The sequence below is a fragment of the Dromiciops gliroides genome, chromosome 4, assembly GCF_019393635.1.
Source record: "Dromiciops gliroides isolate mDroGli1 chromosome 4, mDroGli1.pri, whole genome shotgun sequence".
In the NCBI taxonomy this organism is placed as follows: Eukaryota; Metazoa; Chordata; class Mammalia; order Microbiotheria; family Microbiotheriidae; genus Dromiciops; species Dromiciops gliroides.
This window is the reverse complement of record NC_057864.1, coordinates 396,132,280-396,148,556: the sequence shown is the minus strand read 5'-3', so window position 1 is coordinate 396,148,556 and position 16,277 is coordinate 396,132,280. Positions and strand designations below refer to the sequence as shown.

The window sequence follows — 16,277 nt, the reverse complement described above, 5'->3', positions numbered from 1 at the left end:
GGTAAGTGCTTAGGAAACCGATTTTAACATGGCTTTGCGAAAGGAACTCTTCAAGGATATGGAGGATTTATAAGTAGGACAGTGGTTTATTCATTTCTATAGAAAACTAATGTGACTTGTGAGTCCAATCTGAGTGCTTTGGTTTATACATGACAGCAAAACGTAAGTAACTGAAAGGGTCTTCTCAGGGAAGCTGCATCTTCCATATTGGAATGAAGCTACATGGGTTAAATCTAAGTCATCTAGAAATTCAAGAGCTTTATGTTTCAATCTAATCCTGCCTTTGCAATGTCTTCCCTCTGGCTGTGTAAGTGATATTTTAACCAGAAGCTGGTATGAAGAGAACAGAAATAGGGCTTCACTCCTCTCACTTAGAGCTATATTTAATGCTGAAATACATTCATATTAAATACACAGTCATCTACACCCCCCCAATATGTTGTCTTTCTATAGTATGGCTTTTCTGCATTTTTCTTCTCAGATTATTTTTAGATGTTTGAATTATTTCACTGCATTATTTATTTTCAGGCTCTCGGAAGTGGAAAGAACACTCAATCAGGAGTTAGAAAACCTGGCTTTGAATCTTGGCACTGATCACTTCGTTAGTGGTGGAGGAGTCTGATGATAATGATGATGGATAGCATTTATAGAGTGCTTGAAAGTTTGAGGTGTGTTTTATAAAATATTAGCCTCACAACAATGCTGGGAGGTAAGTGTTACTATTATCCCCATTTTACAAATGAGAAAACTGAGGCAGATGAAAGTTAAATGATTTGCCCAGGATCACACAGCTATTAAATATCTGAATCTGGATTGAAACTCAGGTCTGCTGACTCCAGTTCCAGAACTGTATCAACTGTGCCACCTAGCTCCCTTGTATAAAAATAACTATTAGTATTTATACAGTTCTTTAAGTTTTACAAATGTTATCTCACTTATTTTACACTTTATAGATGTTATCTCATTTTATTAAATTTCCCAGACTAAAATGATAAAATCTAGAATGGGACAGATACTTTAGGAGGTTGTGATATGTCCTAGTCTTAAGTTTGGTACTTAACTTTCAAGGCTATTTTAGATGTGATCTTGTTTAAAAAAAAAAAAAAGCAGATGAGTCTATGTTGAGTGAAGAAAAAAATAAACTTTTCCTCCCTCCATCATGTTCAAGTAAAAGTACATTTTATGCTGAAAGACTGAAAGCTACCACTAGTTTTCTGAAAAAGAAAACAATGACTTTCCATCTCAATTGCCAAAGCCCTTTCCTTCCTTCACTCACAACATATATGCCACTGTTATCATAGTTATTGTTGCTATGGTTATCAGTCAGGACCACATGCTATTTATCAGATTCCTGTAGTCCTAAGAACTTCCATATATTTAGCTCATATTTTCTTCCCAATAGTCCCACTAGGTTAGAATAGGGAGCATGGATTATTATCAGCATTTTGCTGATGTGGCAATTTTAAGTTGTGACTTTTCCAAAGTGCCAGCAAGCAACTTTGGTGACTCATATTCAAGAATCCTACCCACACAGTGGGTAGGACGACTTAATGATACCTACCTCCCCCAAAATCCTGACAATGTTCCCTTTGCCCTTTCTCCAGACTCTAATTATAGAGTATGGTCTAAAGGAGTGCTCAGATAACCAATTCACTCAGGAAATCTCTCCACCTCTTTTCCTGGCAAGAGGAATTTTGACTTGGATGGTGCCTAAAGAGCTAAGAAAACGCTAGGGGCAATGAAGACTTGGGGAAACATTCAGCTTTGGCATAAGCATAAGGCTAAGGCTCAAGCATTATCTGAACCAAAATCAAATAAATACACAAAACATACTTTGGGGGAGGACAGACTAAAAAAATGTAGAACCAGAAGGTACTGAAAAAGTAAACACAAAAGTTTTTTGGTTATTTTTAAGGCTTAGATTTACAACTTTATGAACTCTCCTCTTTATCTGTTCTACGTTCACTTTATTTGGTGTTCAAGTCCAGATTTTTTAAAATGTAAAAAGAATAATATTTAAAATGTTCCCTTCTCTTCTCTCCTTACAAAACATTTACCAAGTTCACTTCAAAGAATTGGGCTGGAAAATTTGCCATAGATTAGGAATAGCCCCCATATTCTTGTACCTTCATTTAAGAAATGAAATTGACCTTTAAGATCATTTCTGTTATTTAAAACAAATTAATTTAGAAAATGGAAGTCACTATATTGAGCTGAATATGATTATTTTCATTTCCCTGGCTGCATCATTATTTTGCAAAGGTACCAGATGGTAACAGAAACTGATGAGTTTTCTGACATTCCTCTATATGGATGGGAGTGGGCGGGGGGGGGGGAAGACTTAAGGCTATATAAAAGCAGAAACCTAGAGTTAAAGATAACAGAGTAAGATTGGGATAAGTGCTTCATTGTTTTTCAGTATTTCTGTCAAACTGGAAGAGACATGAGGATCCTATTTGGAAAAATAATGTTACCAATCAGAGAATTTGAGCACTGGATGGAAACTCAGAAATAAACTGCTTCAACAGTCATTTCAAAGATGAGGCCTAAGGCCCAAAAAGGATTTGACTAGGGTCCCCTTGCTAGTGAATAGCTGTGCTGGGTTTAAAACTCAAGTCTCCTGTTTCTGTGCTCAAAGCTCTTTTCATCACACGGTGCTGTCTCTGTGTGGGGGAGAATAATGTCAATATATCTATGAAATGAGATTTTCCTTTTATGATGCTTTCTATACATTTCAACCTCACCTGACCAACCAAAAAGTATGTGTTGGATGAGTTCTCTAGGTATAGCAGGGTGTAAGGTATTGATATAGAGAGACATTTTTATTTTCTCTCTCAATCATGCACACAAGCATACAGGTACCCAAAAACATTTATGCTACAATAACATTAGAAAAGTTAATACTATTTAAAAATTCTTTCCCCAAAATGTTTTTCACCTCTCCCACCAAAATCCAAAAATAATCTATGTGAACTGAAAAACCAAAGTTAATTTTTCTTTGTGCCCCAAAAGCTTATATACCTGGAGTTTCCTTTTCTTTCTTGAGAGACTTCCTGTCCAATCGCTGATTCGCCTCATTCTAGTTTTTAACGTGTCCTTTTTAGAAGTATCTTCTGTTAAGGGTTTGGACTTCCGACAGGGAAGGGTATAAGAACAGTACTGTACAGGTCCTCTTTGCTCTGCCCTTGAGGGCACATCAATGTCTGAGACAAATGAAACTCTACTATTTAAACTGGCATGTGTACCAATGAATTCATCAGAAAGTCTAATGCCTGATGGAGGAAGATGTTCTAAGGCAACATCTTTGTACAGCTCCCGGAGGGAAGATAGAGATGAACTTTGGTTAAAAGGCTTTTTGGCATCATCTGATGGAAAACTGGAATGGATGCTGGTATCTGGAGTGCTTCTGGTCAGGTAAGATCCCTCCAGTTCATTGATGTCCCCAGCATTTCCCCAAGGAGAGTCATACCAAGAAGACTCAGAGCTAAAAGAGCTGCCTTTGCTAGATCGCAGCCGGGAATCAGTAGGAGAAAGGCAATGGCTGGGAGGATAATCAGTACTAGAATTTCTCCGTACTTCAGTTAGGTTGGAAGATTCAGACTCTAATGTAGGAGAATACCTCAACAGTTGGACTGGTCCAGTGGAGTCCTCTGTAGGCACTTTGTTGTTGCTACTATTGTGGAACTCAACCCTTAAACATCCATCCAATTTTCCCAGTGTTTTAATAAGAACCTTTGGGCTCTTCCGGTCTTCAGCTGGTGGGGTTGAGGCAAGACTCTCATTTTTCCCATAACAGTTCAGAAGGTGTCCATTGCAGTCTCTGGAGGTGATATGGTTATCTGCTGGTTCATGACTAATATAATGAAAGCCATTCTCAGACAAGAAGGCAGAATTCTTTCCTTGTAAATAGTTTCCTGACACATTCACTTTGTGCTTTGTGTGGGTATTGCCTTTAGAGCCTTTGGCCAATGGGTCATTGAGTCTTGATGAATAAGGCTGGTTACTCTTAAAGTGGGAAAGGCAGCTCCTGGCCAGGGATCGAGACTTGTAATTTGTCCCACTGTTTCCATGCCCCCACCCATGCAATGAGCAAGATTTTTCATCTTTTGCATGGATGCTGCGGATTTTCAGAGGACAAGGCTTCTGTTTTGCACCAGTGGCAGAACTGTTATGATTTTTAGATCCTTGAAGACTGTATTGACTCTCAGAATTCCCCATCTTCACCTAAAGTAAAAATAGTTCAGTTAGTAACATCAATGACCAAAGTTACAAATCAATATGACAGATCTTAAAATAGCATTTATGCTCCAAAAAGGAAACAAGCAACTTATTTCTATGCCTGTCACAAACTAAGAGGACCAGGAGAGAAAGAAAGTACTTTTCAGTTATCAAAGTTATCAACATTATCTTTGATAACATTGGTTCTTCTTAACAAGTAAGGTTAGGGAGACAGACAACATTGTAGACTCACATGAATTGATGATTATAATCTAAAATATTTAAAGTATTTAAATACTTAAAGAACCTTATATTACCTCCTAGATCTCTCAGGGTTGATACAGAAGGGTTCTTAAGCAACCATTTTAAGACAAAAAGAGGAGAAAGGCTCCCATGGGTAGCTGAGTTCATGTACAGTGATTCACATGATGACATCTGGTCTCATGATTACTGATTATTGTAGCTAAACACACATTTAACTTATAACATCTATACTTAAGCTAGTACAGGTAGATAGCTCATATAGCATGAAACTCTATGATTTTGACCTAATTTTGGTAAAGGGTCAGTTCATACAAAGGAAGATACTGGATATGAGTACTGGGCAGCAGGCCCAGCATTAGCAAAGTGTGAGGGTTAACTGGTAGAGGAGAACATTGCTAGAAAGGGAGTAGAAAAGAAGCAAAAGGAGGAATAAGAAATTAAGAGTTCCCTTCAAAGGCAAGTAAAAAGCACATGATCAGAAAAATACAGTTCTGTTTTGGTATGGAAGACACATTCATAAATTCTATGTAAGAGCTTTAGTAAGGATTTTGCATATATTGCTTTATTCATTTTACATTAACCTATTGTACATCATACATATTCATTCACTGATGAACAGGATTTTTAGATGGTAGAAAAAAATAGCAATTTATACAACAAAAAATAGACCTATGAGTTTTTATGAATGCAAGCTCATTATGAGTCACCAGTGTGATGTGATAGGCAAAACAATTTTTTTTAAAAGAACCCTAATGAAATCTTGGGCCTTGTTAGGATAGGCAGAAGATCCAGAAAGAGTGAAGTGATAGGGGGCAGCTAGGTGGCGCAGTGGATAAAGCACCAGCCCTGGATTCAGGAAGACCTGAGTTCAAATCTGGCCTCAGACACTTGACACTTACTAGCTGTTTGACCCTGGGCAAGTCACTTAATCCCCACTGCCCTGAAAAAGAAAAACAAAAACAAAAACAAAATAAAACAAAACAAAAGAGTGAAGTGATATTGTTGCTTTATTCTTTGCTGTTCAGACCCCATTGTCCAATCTGGACAATATGACAAGCTGGCAGTCTTTCAGGTGAGTGTGAACTGAAAGGTAAGTCCATAAGGTGAACAGGGGATGGTTGGACTTTAGAAAAAAGGACAATTAGGGGCAGGGGGAATGATAGCTTTCTACTGTAACAATTGGAATAATACCACCTGCTGGAGACTTACTGTAGAAAAGCTCTGCCATGAGGAAAAGGCCTCTGAGGGCAAGCCACGCCATCAAGGTCCTTGGCGTCAGGAAGTGGCATTTGCTCGTGGGTACTGTCTATCAAGGCTACCAGCAAATCAACTTGAGGAGCCTCCCATTTTCTGGGAGGAGGACGCGAAGTAGGAAGCGGATGTTGGCGGAGGGGTTCTCTCTTTTTTGGTTCCTGACCTTGCCATGGTGGGTCAGATGATAGGGTCTCTTAGAAATAGTTAGATTTTTACCTTTCTCTCTGATCCTAATGCTCTTTAATAGATACTTAAACGCTTAAATATTCTTGCTAAAGTTTATAATTTATTGGTGACCACTCATTAGATTTTAGATGGTATAGCTAGAATTTTAGCCCCTTACACTTCAAATATATGAAAAGATATTACTTGGAAGAGGGGTAGGAGTTTTTTTGGCTTAGTTCTAGAGGGCAGCAAAGACCAAAGATGAAAAGTTCAAAGGAGGCAGAGTTCAGTTCAACATAAGGGAAAATGTTTTAACAATGTGAGTTCTCTAAAAATGAAAAAGGCTGACTCTAGACATAGGAAGCTGTTCAACACTAATGACCTTTAGGAGGATGGTGCATTATAATTGTTATGATAAGAATTTTCAAAACTTTTGCAAAGTACTTTCCTAACAAACCTGGGAAGTGGGTAAATGAAGATTTATTGGGGATATTGTAAAAAGGATTCATGACTCACATGGGGATTAGACTAAATGATCATATGTCCCTTGTATGTCTAAGATTTCATGATTTATATTTAAATTATTAAAAGTTCAAGATACTGGTGAATAAAATAGAAAATCTTTTGAGCAGGGTTTTTTTTTTTTTTTCAGGGCAATGAGGGTTAAGTGACTTGCCCAGGGTCACACAGCTAGTAAGTGTTAAGTGTCTGAGGTCGGATTTGAACTCAGGTTCTCCTGAATCCAGGGATGGTGCTTTATCCACTGTGCCACCTAGCTGCCCCTTGAGCAGGGGTTCTTAACCATTTTTGTGTAACAGACCCCTTTAATAGCTATGGACCCCTTTTCACAATCACTTTTTAAAAAATAATTGAAGGAAATACTAATTTTCAGTTAGAGATAAGTGAAAATAAAGGTGTAATTTTCTTCCCATTCAAGTTCTTGGTTCCTCTTGCTTTAAAGTAGGAATGATTAGGGATTTATGATTAGGGAGAATGACTTGGCTGTGTATGTGTAGTTCCCATAAATTCCTTTTGAAAGTCAAACTTTTGATCAATGAGTTGTTCTTTTTAATTTTCAAAGTGATATAGGCAGAAAACATCTCACATTCATATGAGACAGAAAAACTGACGATCATAATCTATAAAATATCCTGCATAGGGGGCAGCTAGGTGGTGCAGTGGATAGAGCACCGGCCCTGGAGTCAGGAGTACCTGAGTTCAAATCTGGCCTCAGACACATAACACTTACTGGCTGTGTGACCCTGGGCAAGTCACTTAACCCCAATTGCCTCACTAAAAAAAAATAAATAAATAAAAATAAAAATATCCTGCATAGAGATTTGATAACTCCTTTTGAAAGTTAGCCTGTGTGATAGAACTCAAAATTATAAAGAGAGACTATTAGAGAATATCTAATTCAACCCTCTCAATTTATAGATGAGAAAATTTTGGCCCAGATAAGTTAAGTACCAAAGGTCACACGAATAGTGGCAGAACCAATATTGGAATCCAGAATTCCTATCTCCGACTGTTCTAAATATACCATATTTCTATTTCTGTAATAGAAACTATATAGAAATTTCCCCCAGGAAAGGGGGAAAAATGAAATTAATTCCATTTTCTCTATTGTATCAACAACAGAGGCAGTGGATAATGGACTTCAGCATACCTAGGTTTAAGTCCTATACATAACATAGCTAATGTACATATAATACCTAACAGTATGACCATGGGCAATTCATTAATTTCTCTGTAATACCAAACAAATCTCAAAGACCATGAATTCTAGAAGAATCAATCACTGATCTGTTTCAGTGAAAGAAGTTCACTACACTGATGAAATTCAGTGATTCAGATTGCATCCTCCCTATACTTTCCTGAAAAATAAACTTCACCATCATCTTCTTCTTATAACACTCATTACTTTTTTTTTTTTTTGGCTGGGCAATTGGGGTTAAGTGACTTGCCCAGGGTCACACAGCTAGTAAGTGTTAAGTGTCTGAGGCTGGATTTGAACTCAGGTCCTCCTGAATCCAGGGCCAGTGCTCTATCTACTACCCCACCTAGCTGCCCCACACTCATTACTTTTTTCACTGCATTTACTGAAGTTTATGTAAATCACAACTCACTTTAAGTCAGATTACCTGAAGAATCACTTTTTGATGCAAAAGCAATTAGTGATCAATGCAGTTCACATGGTCTTGAGGGCGGCACATTATGTTTAACAACCACAAAAAGAGGATCCATGAAAACACTCTGAAAAACATCAATGAGGAGAAATCACATCAATTTTCATCATGCTTGAAAGCAACATACAACAAAAGGTTTCTGAGAAATGACTTTGGCATCATAATCATTGTAACAATTTACGTACGTAACACTTGGGAGATAGCCAATTTGGTTGGATAGGGGAGACACAATGCTAACCAGGTTTGTCTCTTCAAGGGCCATTATCTTTACATAAGCAAAAACTTCTGTATTACAGCTATCAGCATCACCTTTACTCAAAGCTAGGGGAGCTGAGGGTGGGGAAGGTCAGGGGAGAGAAACTGCTGGTGGTAGTGGCGGCACAGGCACAGAAAACTGAGTAATGCATGGGCCAGTGAGAATCTATCAATACCACTGGTGGGGAGAATTCTCAAAAGTACATGTTCTACTGGGGAGGTGGTATTATCTTCATAAAGAAAAGAATGACAGGTTTTTAAATTATCCCAGTATTGAACAAAACTAAACTCAAAATTTAGAGACCTATAAACAGATAACTTGTTTAAAACATTTAAGTTATTCAGACTAGTCATACATGACCTTTAAAAAATGTTCTGAAAGATGTGCCTGGCTTTTGCACCATGAAAAGTGGGGCCAGTAAGGAGTTCTTAGAGGAATTTAAGGGTCTAACAGGGGGCAGGGGACAAGAAAGGGGGTCTACCATCTGGCAGTACTCAGTGAAAACACAAAGCCTTTCTATGTCCTTGGCTGATTTAGACAGCAGCAATAGTGACATTTTGTATATGTGTGTGTGTGTGTATATGCGCGCGTGCACATCTTATAATAAGCAGAGAAAAGAAGCAGCAATGAATTCTTCTTGGATCCTTTTTCCATAATGTCCTAAGACACATATCCAACTTCTTTCCCTCTACATATATGAAAGGTACAATATGGAAAGACAGAAGTTATATTGGGAGATTAGGGTATTTCTCTGAATGAAAAACAGCATGACAGAGTGAAGAGGGTGCTGGACTTATGAGTCAGGGTGACCCAAGTTTGAATTCCACATCAAATGCCTACTGGCTTCATAACCTTGAGGAAGTCATTTGACCTCTCTGTCTGTGCCTCAGCTTCCTCAAATGAAGGTAATGGACTCTGTGGCCTGTATGGTCCCTTGCAGGTCTCAATCTACGACTCCATAACACAAAGTCAGAGCTATAGGGGGTCTTACTAACCCATCTGAGTTATAAGCTAGCCCCCTAAACTGCAGTGAGTCCAAGTTTTCATCCCTTTCGTCCTAGAAGCTGGAAGTCAGCAGCTCTCACAAGCAGCACGGACAAAAGCACTTAGGGAGTGAGTAGGTTTTCATGCCTCTTTTACAAATGTGGCTCAGGATATCAATACCTGTACTATGAACCAATTTAAAATGTAAACTGTCTGCTCTTTTCCTAGCTATACCTTTTTTATTTATACAATAAACTGAAAAGTGTCCAGATCAAGGCCACTTTGAATCTCTCACACACAGTGAGCTGAGCAGGGAAATTTTTTGTGCGTTTGTTTACTCTTGTCAGGACCAAGTTCCAAGGATGACCCCAGAGGTGAAAGACCACTGAGTAATTCACTCAGCTGGCAGCTCTTCTTTGTAGGACAATTCTGATTCTAAGTTAATATGCTTGAAGAGCAACCAATACAGCACCAGGCATGGTGTTCGCCAAAGGTAGCAAGACAAAAGCTGCTATTGAGAGGCTGAGTGTGTCAGCTGTTCACACTGCACACAAAGACGGTGATTCAAAAATCTCACCATTATGGATCTGAACTAGAGTCTTCTTTGCCCCAGAAGCAGGTTAGAGCCTAAATAATGCATTTAGTAAGAGAAACATAATCTGTGACATTAAAGAGCTCAATTTTAATGCACATTACTTGGGAAGAAAAAAACAACACACCAAACAATACCTGCCCCTGTACTTCTTTTCCCTGGCAAAAGTCCTCTCAAGATCCTAAAAGTTTGTGGCATATAGTAGGTACAATACTCGTATTAGACTAGAACACTACCCAAGTCAACACACTGGTTTCCACCAAGTAACTCCAGGTTTTAGTCCTTATTAAATAAAACACACGCCCGAGTGTACTGAAAAACAGGGAGGAGACAACCAGGAGCTTAAGGAATTTAGATAGTAGTCTGGAGACGAACAGGAAGAGGGGTGACAAAGGTGAACAAGAATATTCATTATTATATGTGGATAATGGTGACCAGCTGTGTTGTATCTCCAGTCAGTTCAGAATGAGAAGAAATGGTCTTAAACTGTAGAAGCCAGATTTGGTACTATATATACTAAGAAGGAAAGTTCTGACAAGTCCCCAAGGGAATCAGGATAATCACTTTTCCTTGTGATCATGACAAAGAGAACAGACATTCATCTGCCTTGTCATGCTTCAACTAGAATTCCATTTGGGAGCAAATAGATGAGCTAGTCAGGTTCTCAGAACCCCCATTAGCTCTTTTCTTTTATATACGAAAACCTGAAGTGATTAAGGTTCTAACTGTGGAAATGCCAAGTTAAAAGGGTGTGGTTAAGACTCAAAGAATAATTTGTTTAATTTGTTTAGTGTTCCCTCCCCTCTCAAAGGGGAGAATCACCTTCCTGAGTTCAAATCTCTGATACTTACTAGCTGTGTCACTCCAGGCATGTCACTTAACCCTGTTTGCCTCAGTTTCCTCATCTGTAAGATGAGCTGGAGAAGGAAATGGCAAACCACTCCAGTATCTCTTCCCAAGAAAATCCCAAATAGGGTCACAAAAAGTCAGGTACAACTGAAACCACTGAACAACTACAAACAACCACCTCTCTCAAAGGTGGAAGAAACAGTCTCAGATGTATCTTTGGACAGCTGAAGGGAGTTTAAATATCAATATGTTATTGATCTCACAGCCAAAGGAAGATTCATTAAAAATTGTACATACTTTTAAAGCCAAGATAATAATCAAGAATTCAAACCACCAAAATCAAGGAAAATGAGCAAATCACCAGTGTCCAAGAATGCGGGAGACATACACAAATCCACCAACATAATCCATTTAACCCCATGGACTTACTGAATCCCAGAGGAAAATGCCTCCCAAGAGGAGATGAAAGATCCATCTTTGTTGTGTTCGCCTACAACCTGTCCTTGATCTGATGCAACAGATTCTCAAAGTTTCCACTTCTGTGTGACCTAGAGTCTTGAGCAAAGTAAACCAGGAGCAGTGGACGGACTCTGCTTTGTTCCCTGGCTACAGCCCTGAGTAGTCTGGCCAGAAGGATTATGTAAAGAAGCTGAGGGGTGGGGATAATGAGGGCAAGTTTTCTGATGGGACAGATGGTGATCTAAGACCTGAGTAGTGAAGGGATGAGGTGCTGATTGGTGAAGGGGAGAAAGGAAGAGGAGTGTTCAGTTACAAACATCCTTACTGCTTCAGTTGGGAATAACTGCACAAGGGCAGATTTACATCTGCACAAAACATCTCTAGTTAGGGAGGGCTTGGGCTCTGAGATCTCAGAGGTCCCTTGTACCTCTGGGATTCCTTTCTATGATTCTCTATGTGGATCCTGTGCCCCTATAACCAATAATGTAAGATCAAACAAACATCCTGAGGTGATTATATGGAAATAGTTCTCTTGTCCAAATTCTAGGCACTAGAGTAATAATTAGAGAGAAGGATAGAAATGGGCAAAATCAAATAAGTTTGCATTTTTGAAATAAAAGGAAATAAGGCTTACCCTACACTTAGGGAATTTGAGGGCAGCTAGGTGGCACAGTAGATAGAATGGCAGGTGTAGAGTCATGAAGACTTATCTTCCTGAATTCAAATCTGGACTCAGAAACTTACTAGCTATATTACCCTGGGCAACTCATTTAACCCTGTTTGCCTCAGTTTCCTCATCCGTAATATGAGCTAGAGAAGAAAATGACAAAGCACTCCAAAACACTTTGCCAAGAAAACCCCACAAGAGTTTACTAAGAGTCAGACACAACTGAAACAACAACAAGAAATGTTAGTCTGATATTCCCGTTGTAAAGATTAATTAAGTCAATTGTAATATGGAACCTCAGACCTACACTCAAACGAATTCAACATTTATTAAGACTTTAGGCACTGTGCTAGGTAAGTGTAGATACAAAAAAAAATAGTTCCTGCCTTCAAGTAACTTAAAATCTACACCATCTCTACTATTTTAAACCTTTTCCAAGGGGCAGAGTAAAATGACAGGTGAGTACAAACTTATGGCTGTGGGTACAGAGTGGTCAAGAAGAATGCAAATGAGCTTTAATGGATTTGGAGTAGACTAAACAGAAAAGCAGCAAGATTGTATAGCTATCTTTTTTGAAAATTGTATCTGAACTGCTTAACTATCTCATTATGTAAATTACCAGAGGATTATTCTATTTGCTGAGTATAAATTTTAAAGAAAGGCAGTGATGTGCATTATAAAACCTCATATGCCTATTACATAACTGCCTCTTAAAATGGGATTTTAAAGATTTTTATAAGTTCTTAAGTAATAAGAACTTAAGTAAAAGTTCTTAAGTAGTCAATCTAATACCAAAAAAAAAAATGCCAAAAGAAAAATCACAACTATCCTTAAAGGAACCAAAACTAAACTCCTTCCAAGTACCAAAACTTAAATACAAAACTTGTCTATTCTCTCCCAAACTTGCTTCAGCCTTCTCAACTCAATGAACCATGCTCAAAATACATGAACTGTGTGTCACGAGGCTTATTTCTATTCATAAGGAGACTTGAACCCACGTTGTCTAAAGAAGCAGGCAAAAAGACTGTCTGGTCTCCATAGTGATTATGCCCTGGGTGGTTAATCCTTTTTAACACAGTAGGGAGAAAGCTGCTAAGGGCTTCAAGAGCGACATCAATTGTCCAAGCACTGCTGGTACCATTTCAATTGAATCAGGCCCTGCATATAAGAAGAATAAATACAATGATCTGCAGCAAGAAATGCCTGTGAAGTAGAGTCTCAATCAGTACGTAAACCAATTGGAAGTTCACCAGCCAAAAGGATGGGGGGAAAAAAGCAATAAATTCCACAGAGAAAATAGCACAACTTTTCACGTCGTTCATCGCCTTCCTCAGCAAATTTATTACCAGAAGAGCCTAAGCATTCACACCTGTTTTATAAGAAATCGTGACATCTGCAACAGTGCTTACAGAGCGTTATGTGGTCATTTCAGTCAGAGAAGGAGATCAGTCCTAACCAGGTCCGAGAGCATCCACACTCTAGGGAAATATTGTCAGAATTCCTGGAGTAGTTGAAATGTAGTTTTATGGAAAGTTATAAAAATTCAATCTTTAACATAAATACCATATCCCTCAACATCCAGAGGACTTATGAAAGCACCCATCTGTATGCTGTGTTCTACATGGCAAGGTAGACACATGGTCTCTGCCCTTTAGGATTTTACAATCTACAAAAACATTTTTTTCAAAGAAATCTGGACAAGTGCCAACTGTGCAAACACTGAACACACACAAGTTAAACCAGAGGTTGTAGTGTGTACAAGGTATGGTACAAATGCCTCTGGCAAAGAGGGGAGCCATGAGTAAATTTGGAAGTTTAAACACAGTGGGGTGGGAAATCAGATTTCGGAATTGGTAGAAAAGAAGGAACTTAGTTGTTTTGAAAGGGATAGTCTCACGGAAGACCCCAAGATATTTTATTAAATGAAAGGAATGATGAGTTAGGTTAAGATAGGGAGAAGAATACAAGAAACAAATTAAAGAGACTGAGAATAAAGGTGATGACAATTTTGGAGCTTATTTGACAGATGGAGAAACAGATTCAAAGTGGGGTGACTTACCCAGAGTCACACAGTGGGAAATGGGTCGGTAACACACAGGCACTAATTCCTGTTTCACTGACCTTTCTACCACACCATGATGTCTTCCCATTAGTCCAGTGTTTCAATCCCTGGACAACACTGGGGTGATTTCTGAAAAGTAGAAGAAAACAAGCATTTATTAAGTGGTTACCACTTATTATTGTACTAAGTGCTTTATAAATATTATCTCATTTGAGCCTCACCACAACCCTGTTAGGTAAGTGATATTATCTCCATTTTACTGTCAAGTAAATTAAGGCAGAAGGGGTTAAGTCACTTGCCCCAAAATCAAATATTTAGTAAGTATCTGAGAACAGATCTGAAGTCAGGTCCTTCTGACTTCAGACCCAATGCTTTATTTACTGAGCCACTTAGAGCAACAGAAGTATAAAGATGAAAGATCAAACTCAGTTGGACTTACCAAAAAAATCCAAAATTCTTTAAAATTTTCTACTTTGATGGGAAAAATCAATTAAATATGTCTCACAAAACATAAAGTCCAAATGTGAATTTCATTCAACAAGCATTTCTTTAGAGTTTACTATGTTCTAGGCACTCTTTAAGTGAAAGCTAGATGACAACTTATTAGATATATTCTAGAGTTGGTTTTTGTTCAGGTACTTTAGACTTGGGGGCCTCTGAGGCCCCTTCCAGCCTTGACCTTGTGAATGTATAAAAGGACCCAGAAACAGATGAGGGGAGCCACATGTACCAGGGCATTCTTATAATGGATTATCAAGCATAAAACCTGATTTACAACCATGGCAATCCATTCAGAAAAACAATAGTAATAGTGGAAAGGGATCTGGTCAGGAGTTGGAAGTCCTTAGTTCAAGTCCCAGTTCTAACAGTTACTTGATGGATTTCTTTACCTGTTAAATAGAGAACAATACTTGCACTGCCAACTTCACAAGGTAGTTGTGAGGAAAATGCCATAATTCTAGAACTTTAACAACATGATGTGGTATGATAAAAAAGATGAGCAAAGCATACACCCTTGGAGGAAGACTAGAAAGATATGGGTGGGGGCAGCTAGGTGGCTCAGTGGATAGAGCACTAGCCCTGGATTCAGGAAGATTTGAGTTCAAATCTGGATTCAGACACTTGACACTTACTAGCTGTGTGACCCTGGGCAAGTTACTTAACCCCCGTTGCCCCGCAAAAAGAAAAAAAGAAGGATATGGGTGAAGGGAGTCTGGCAGGAGATAGAACAAGAAACAGCATGTATCTGGGTAAGGGCAATAGTGACAGTAGCACAGAGAATGGTGTTAAGAAATTGGGCTGTCTTCTATACTGACTGCAACATAGACATGGAAAGAAGAAACAAGTTTGGGAGTAGATCAACTGAAGCTTTTTTGGTATTTTTTTTCATCTATATATCACTACTACTCTCAAGGAACTCACATTTTAATGGGGGAGACCAGGTACACACAAGATATATACAGCATTCCCACAAGTAGTACAGGCCAAAACCAAAATTTAAACCCGGGTCCCATTTTTTTTTTTTTAGTGAGGCAATTGGGGTTAAGTGACTTGCCCAGGGTCACACAGCTAGTAAGTGTTAAGTGTCTGAGGCCGGATTGGAACTCAGGTACTCCTGACTCCAGAGCCGGTGCTCTATCCACTGTACCACCTAGCTGCCTCCCAGGTCCCATTTCTTAAATTCAATATCCATTCCTTTGTACCATTCCACCTCTTAATCTTCAATAATAACTTTGGAAGAAATTTACTGCATTTGACCAAATCCAATCTGGCATCTTGAAATAAAACAGAAGGGTAAAAGTTTTAAATTTTTTCACATCTTCTCTGGTTTCCCTGAAATAGGTCAGAGAAAGTCTTCCTTATCTAAGAGGGCTTTGAAAGAGTAAAGGAATCAGCCCTTATTTCCAGAATAAGACACCTTGGTAATACATGACAAGGCAGGAAACAAAATAATCAAGGATCTAGAACAAGAATAAGTGACCTTTCCACAGTAATGTATGTGCACCAATTTTATTCATAAGATTTAGAGCTGAATTTAGAAGTCATTTATTCCAACTTACTCCTATGAGGCTGTGGTCAATAAAATTATGAGACAAAATTTTGGAGTAAATTATAATCAATTTTATCAATCACAACCTGTAAGAGATTGACCAAAATGGCTCCTTAACTTAACCCCTCCTTGTCCAAAGAGAACACATGGCTACTCCTTTAGGGTTTTAATGCCTTTCGGAAAAGAGGTGGTCCGTTAAACAGTGTTCAAATTTAATTAATTAACATAATGGATTAAGATGGAGGACTAAGTGTCTCTTGGTTGAGAA

General features: G+C 38.5%; 1 protein-coding gene across 3 annotated transcripts in view; it reads right to left on the bottom strand.

Moving 5' to 3' along the window:
• The window catches only part of TIAM2 (TIAM Rac1 associated GEF 2), a 297,053-nt gene that overhangs the window by 151,157 nt on the left and 129,619 nt on the right, over positions 1-16,277 (bottom strand). The window contains exons 3-5 of one of the 3 annotated variants that reach the window (XM_044001912.1): positions 13,957-14,088; positions 8,046-8,157; positions 3,022-4,224 (exon numbers count right to left, since the gene is read on the bottom strand). In XM_044001912.1, the coding sequence (XP_043857847.1) occupies positions 3,022-4,218 (1,197 nt within the window). In that variant the 5' untranslated portion in view covers positions 4,219-4,224; positions 8,046-8,157; positions 13,957-14,088. Of the gene's footprint in view, positions 1-3,021; positions 4,225-8,030; positions 8,158-13,956; positions 14,089-16,277 lie in introns of all 3 variants that reach the window. The other 2 variants (XM_044001913.1, XM_044001911.1) reach the window with 2 other exon arrangements.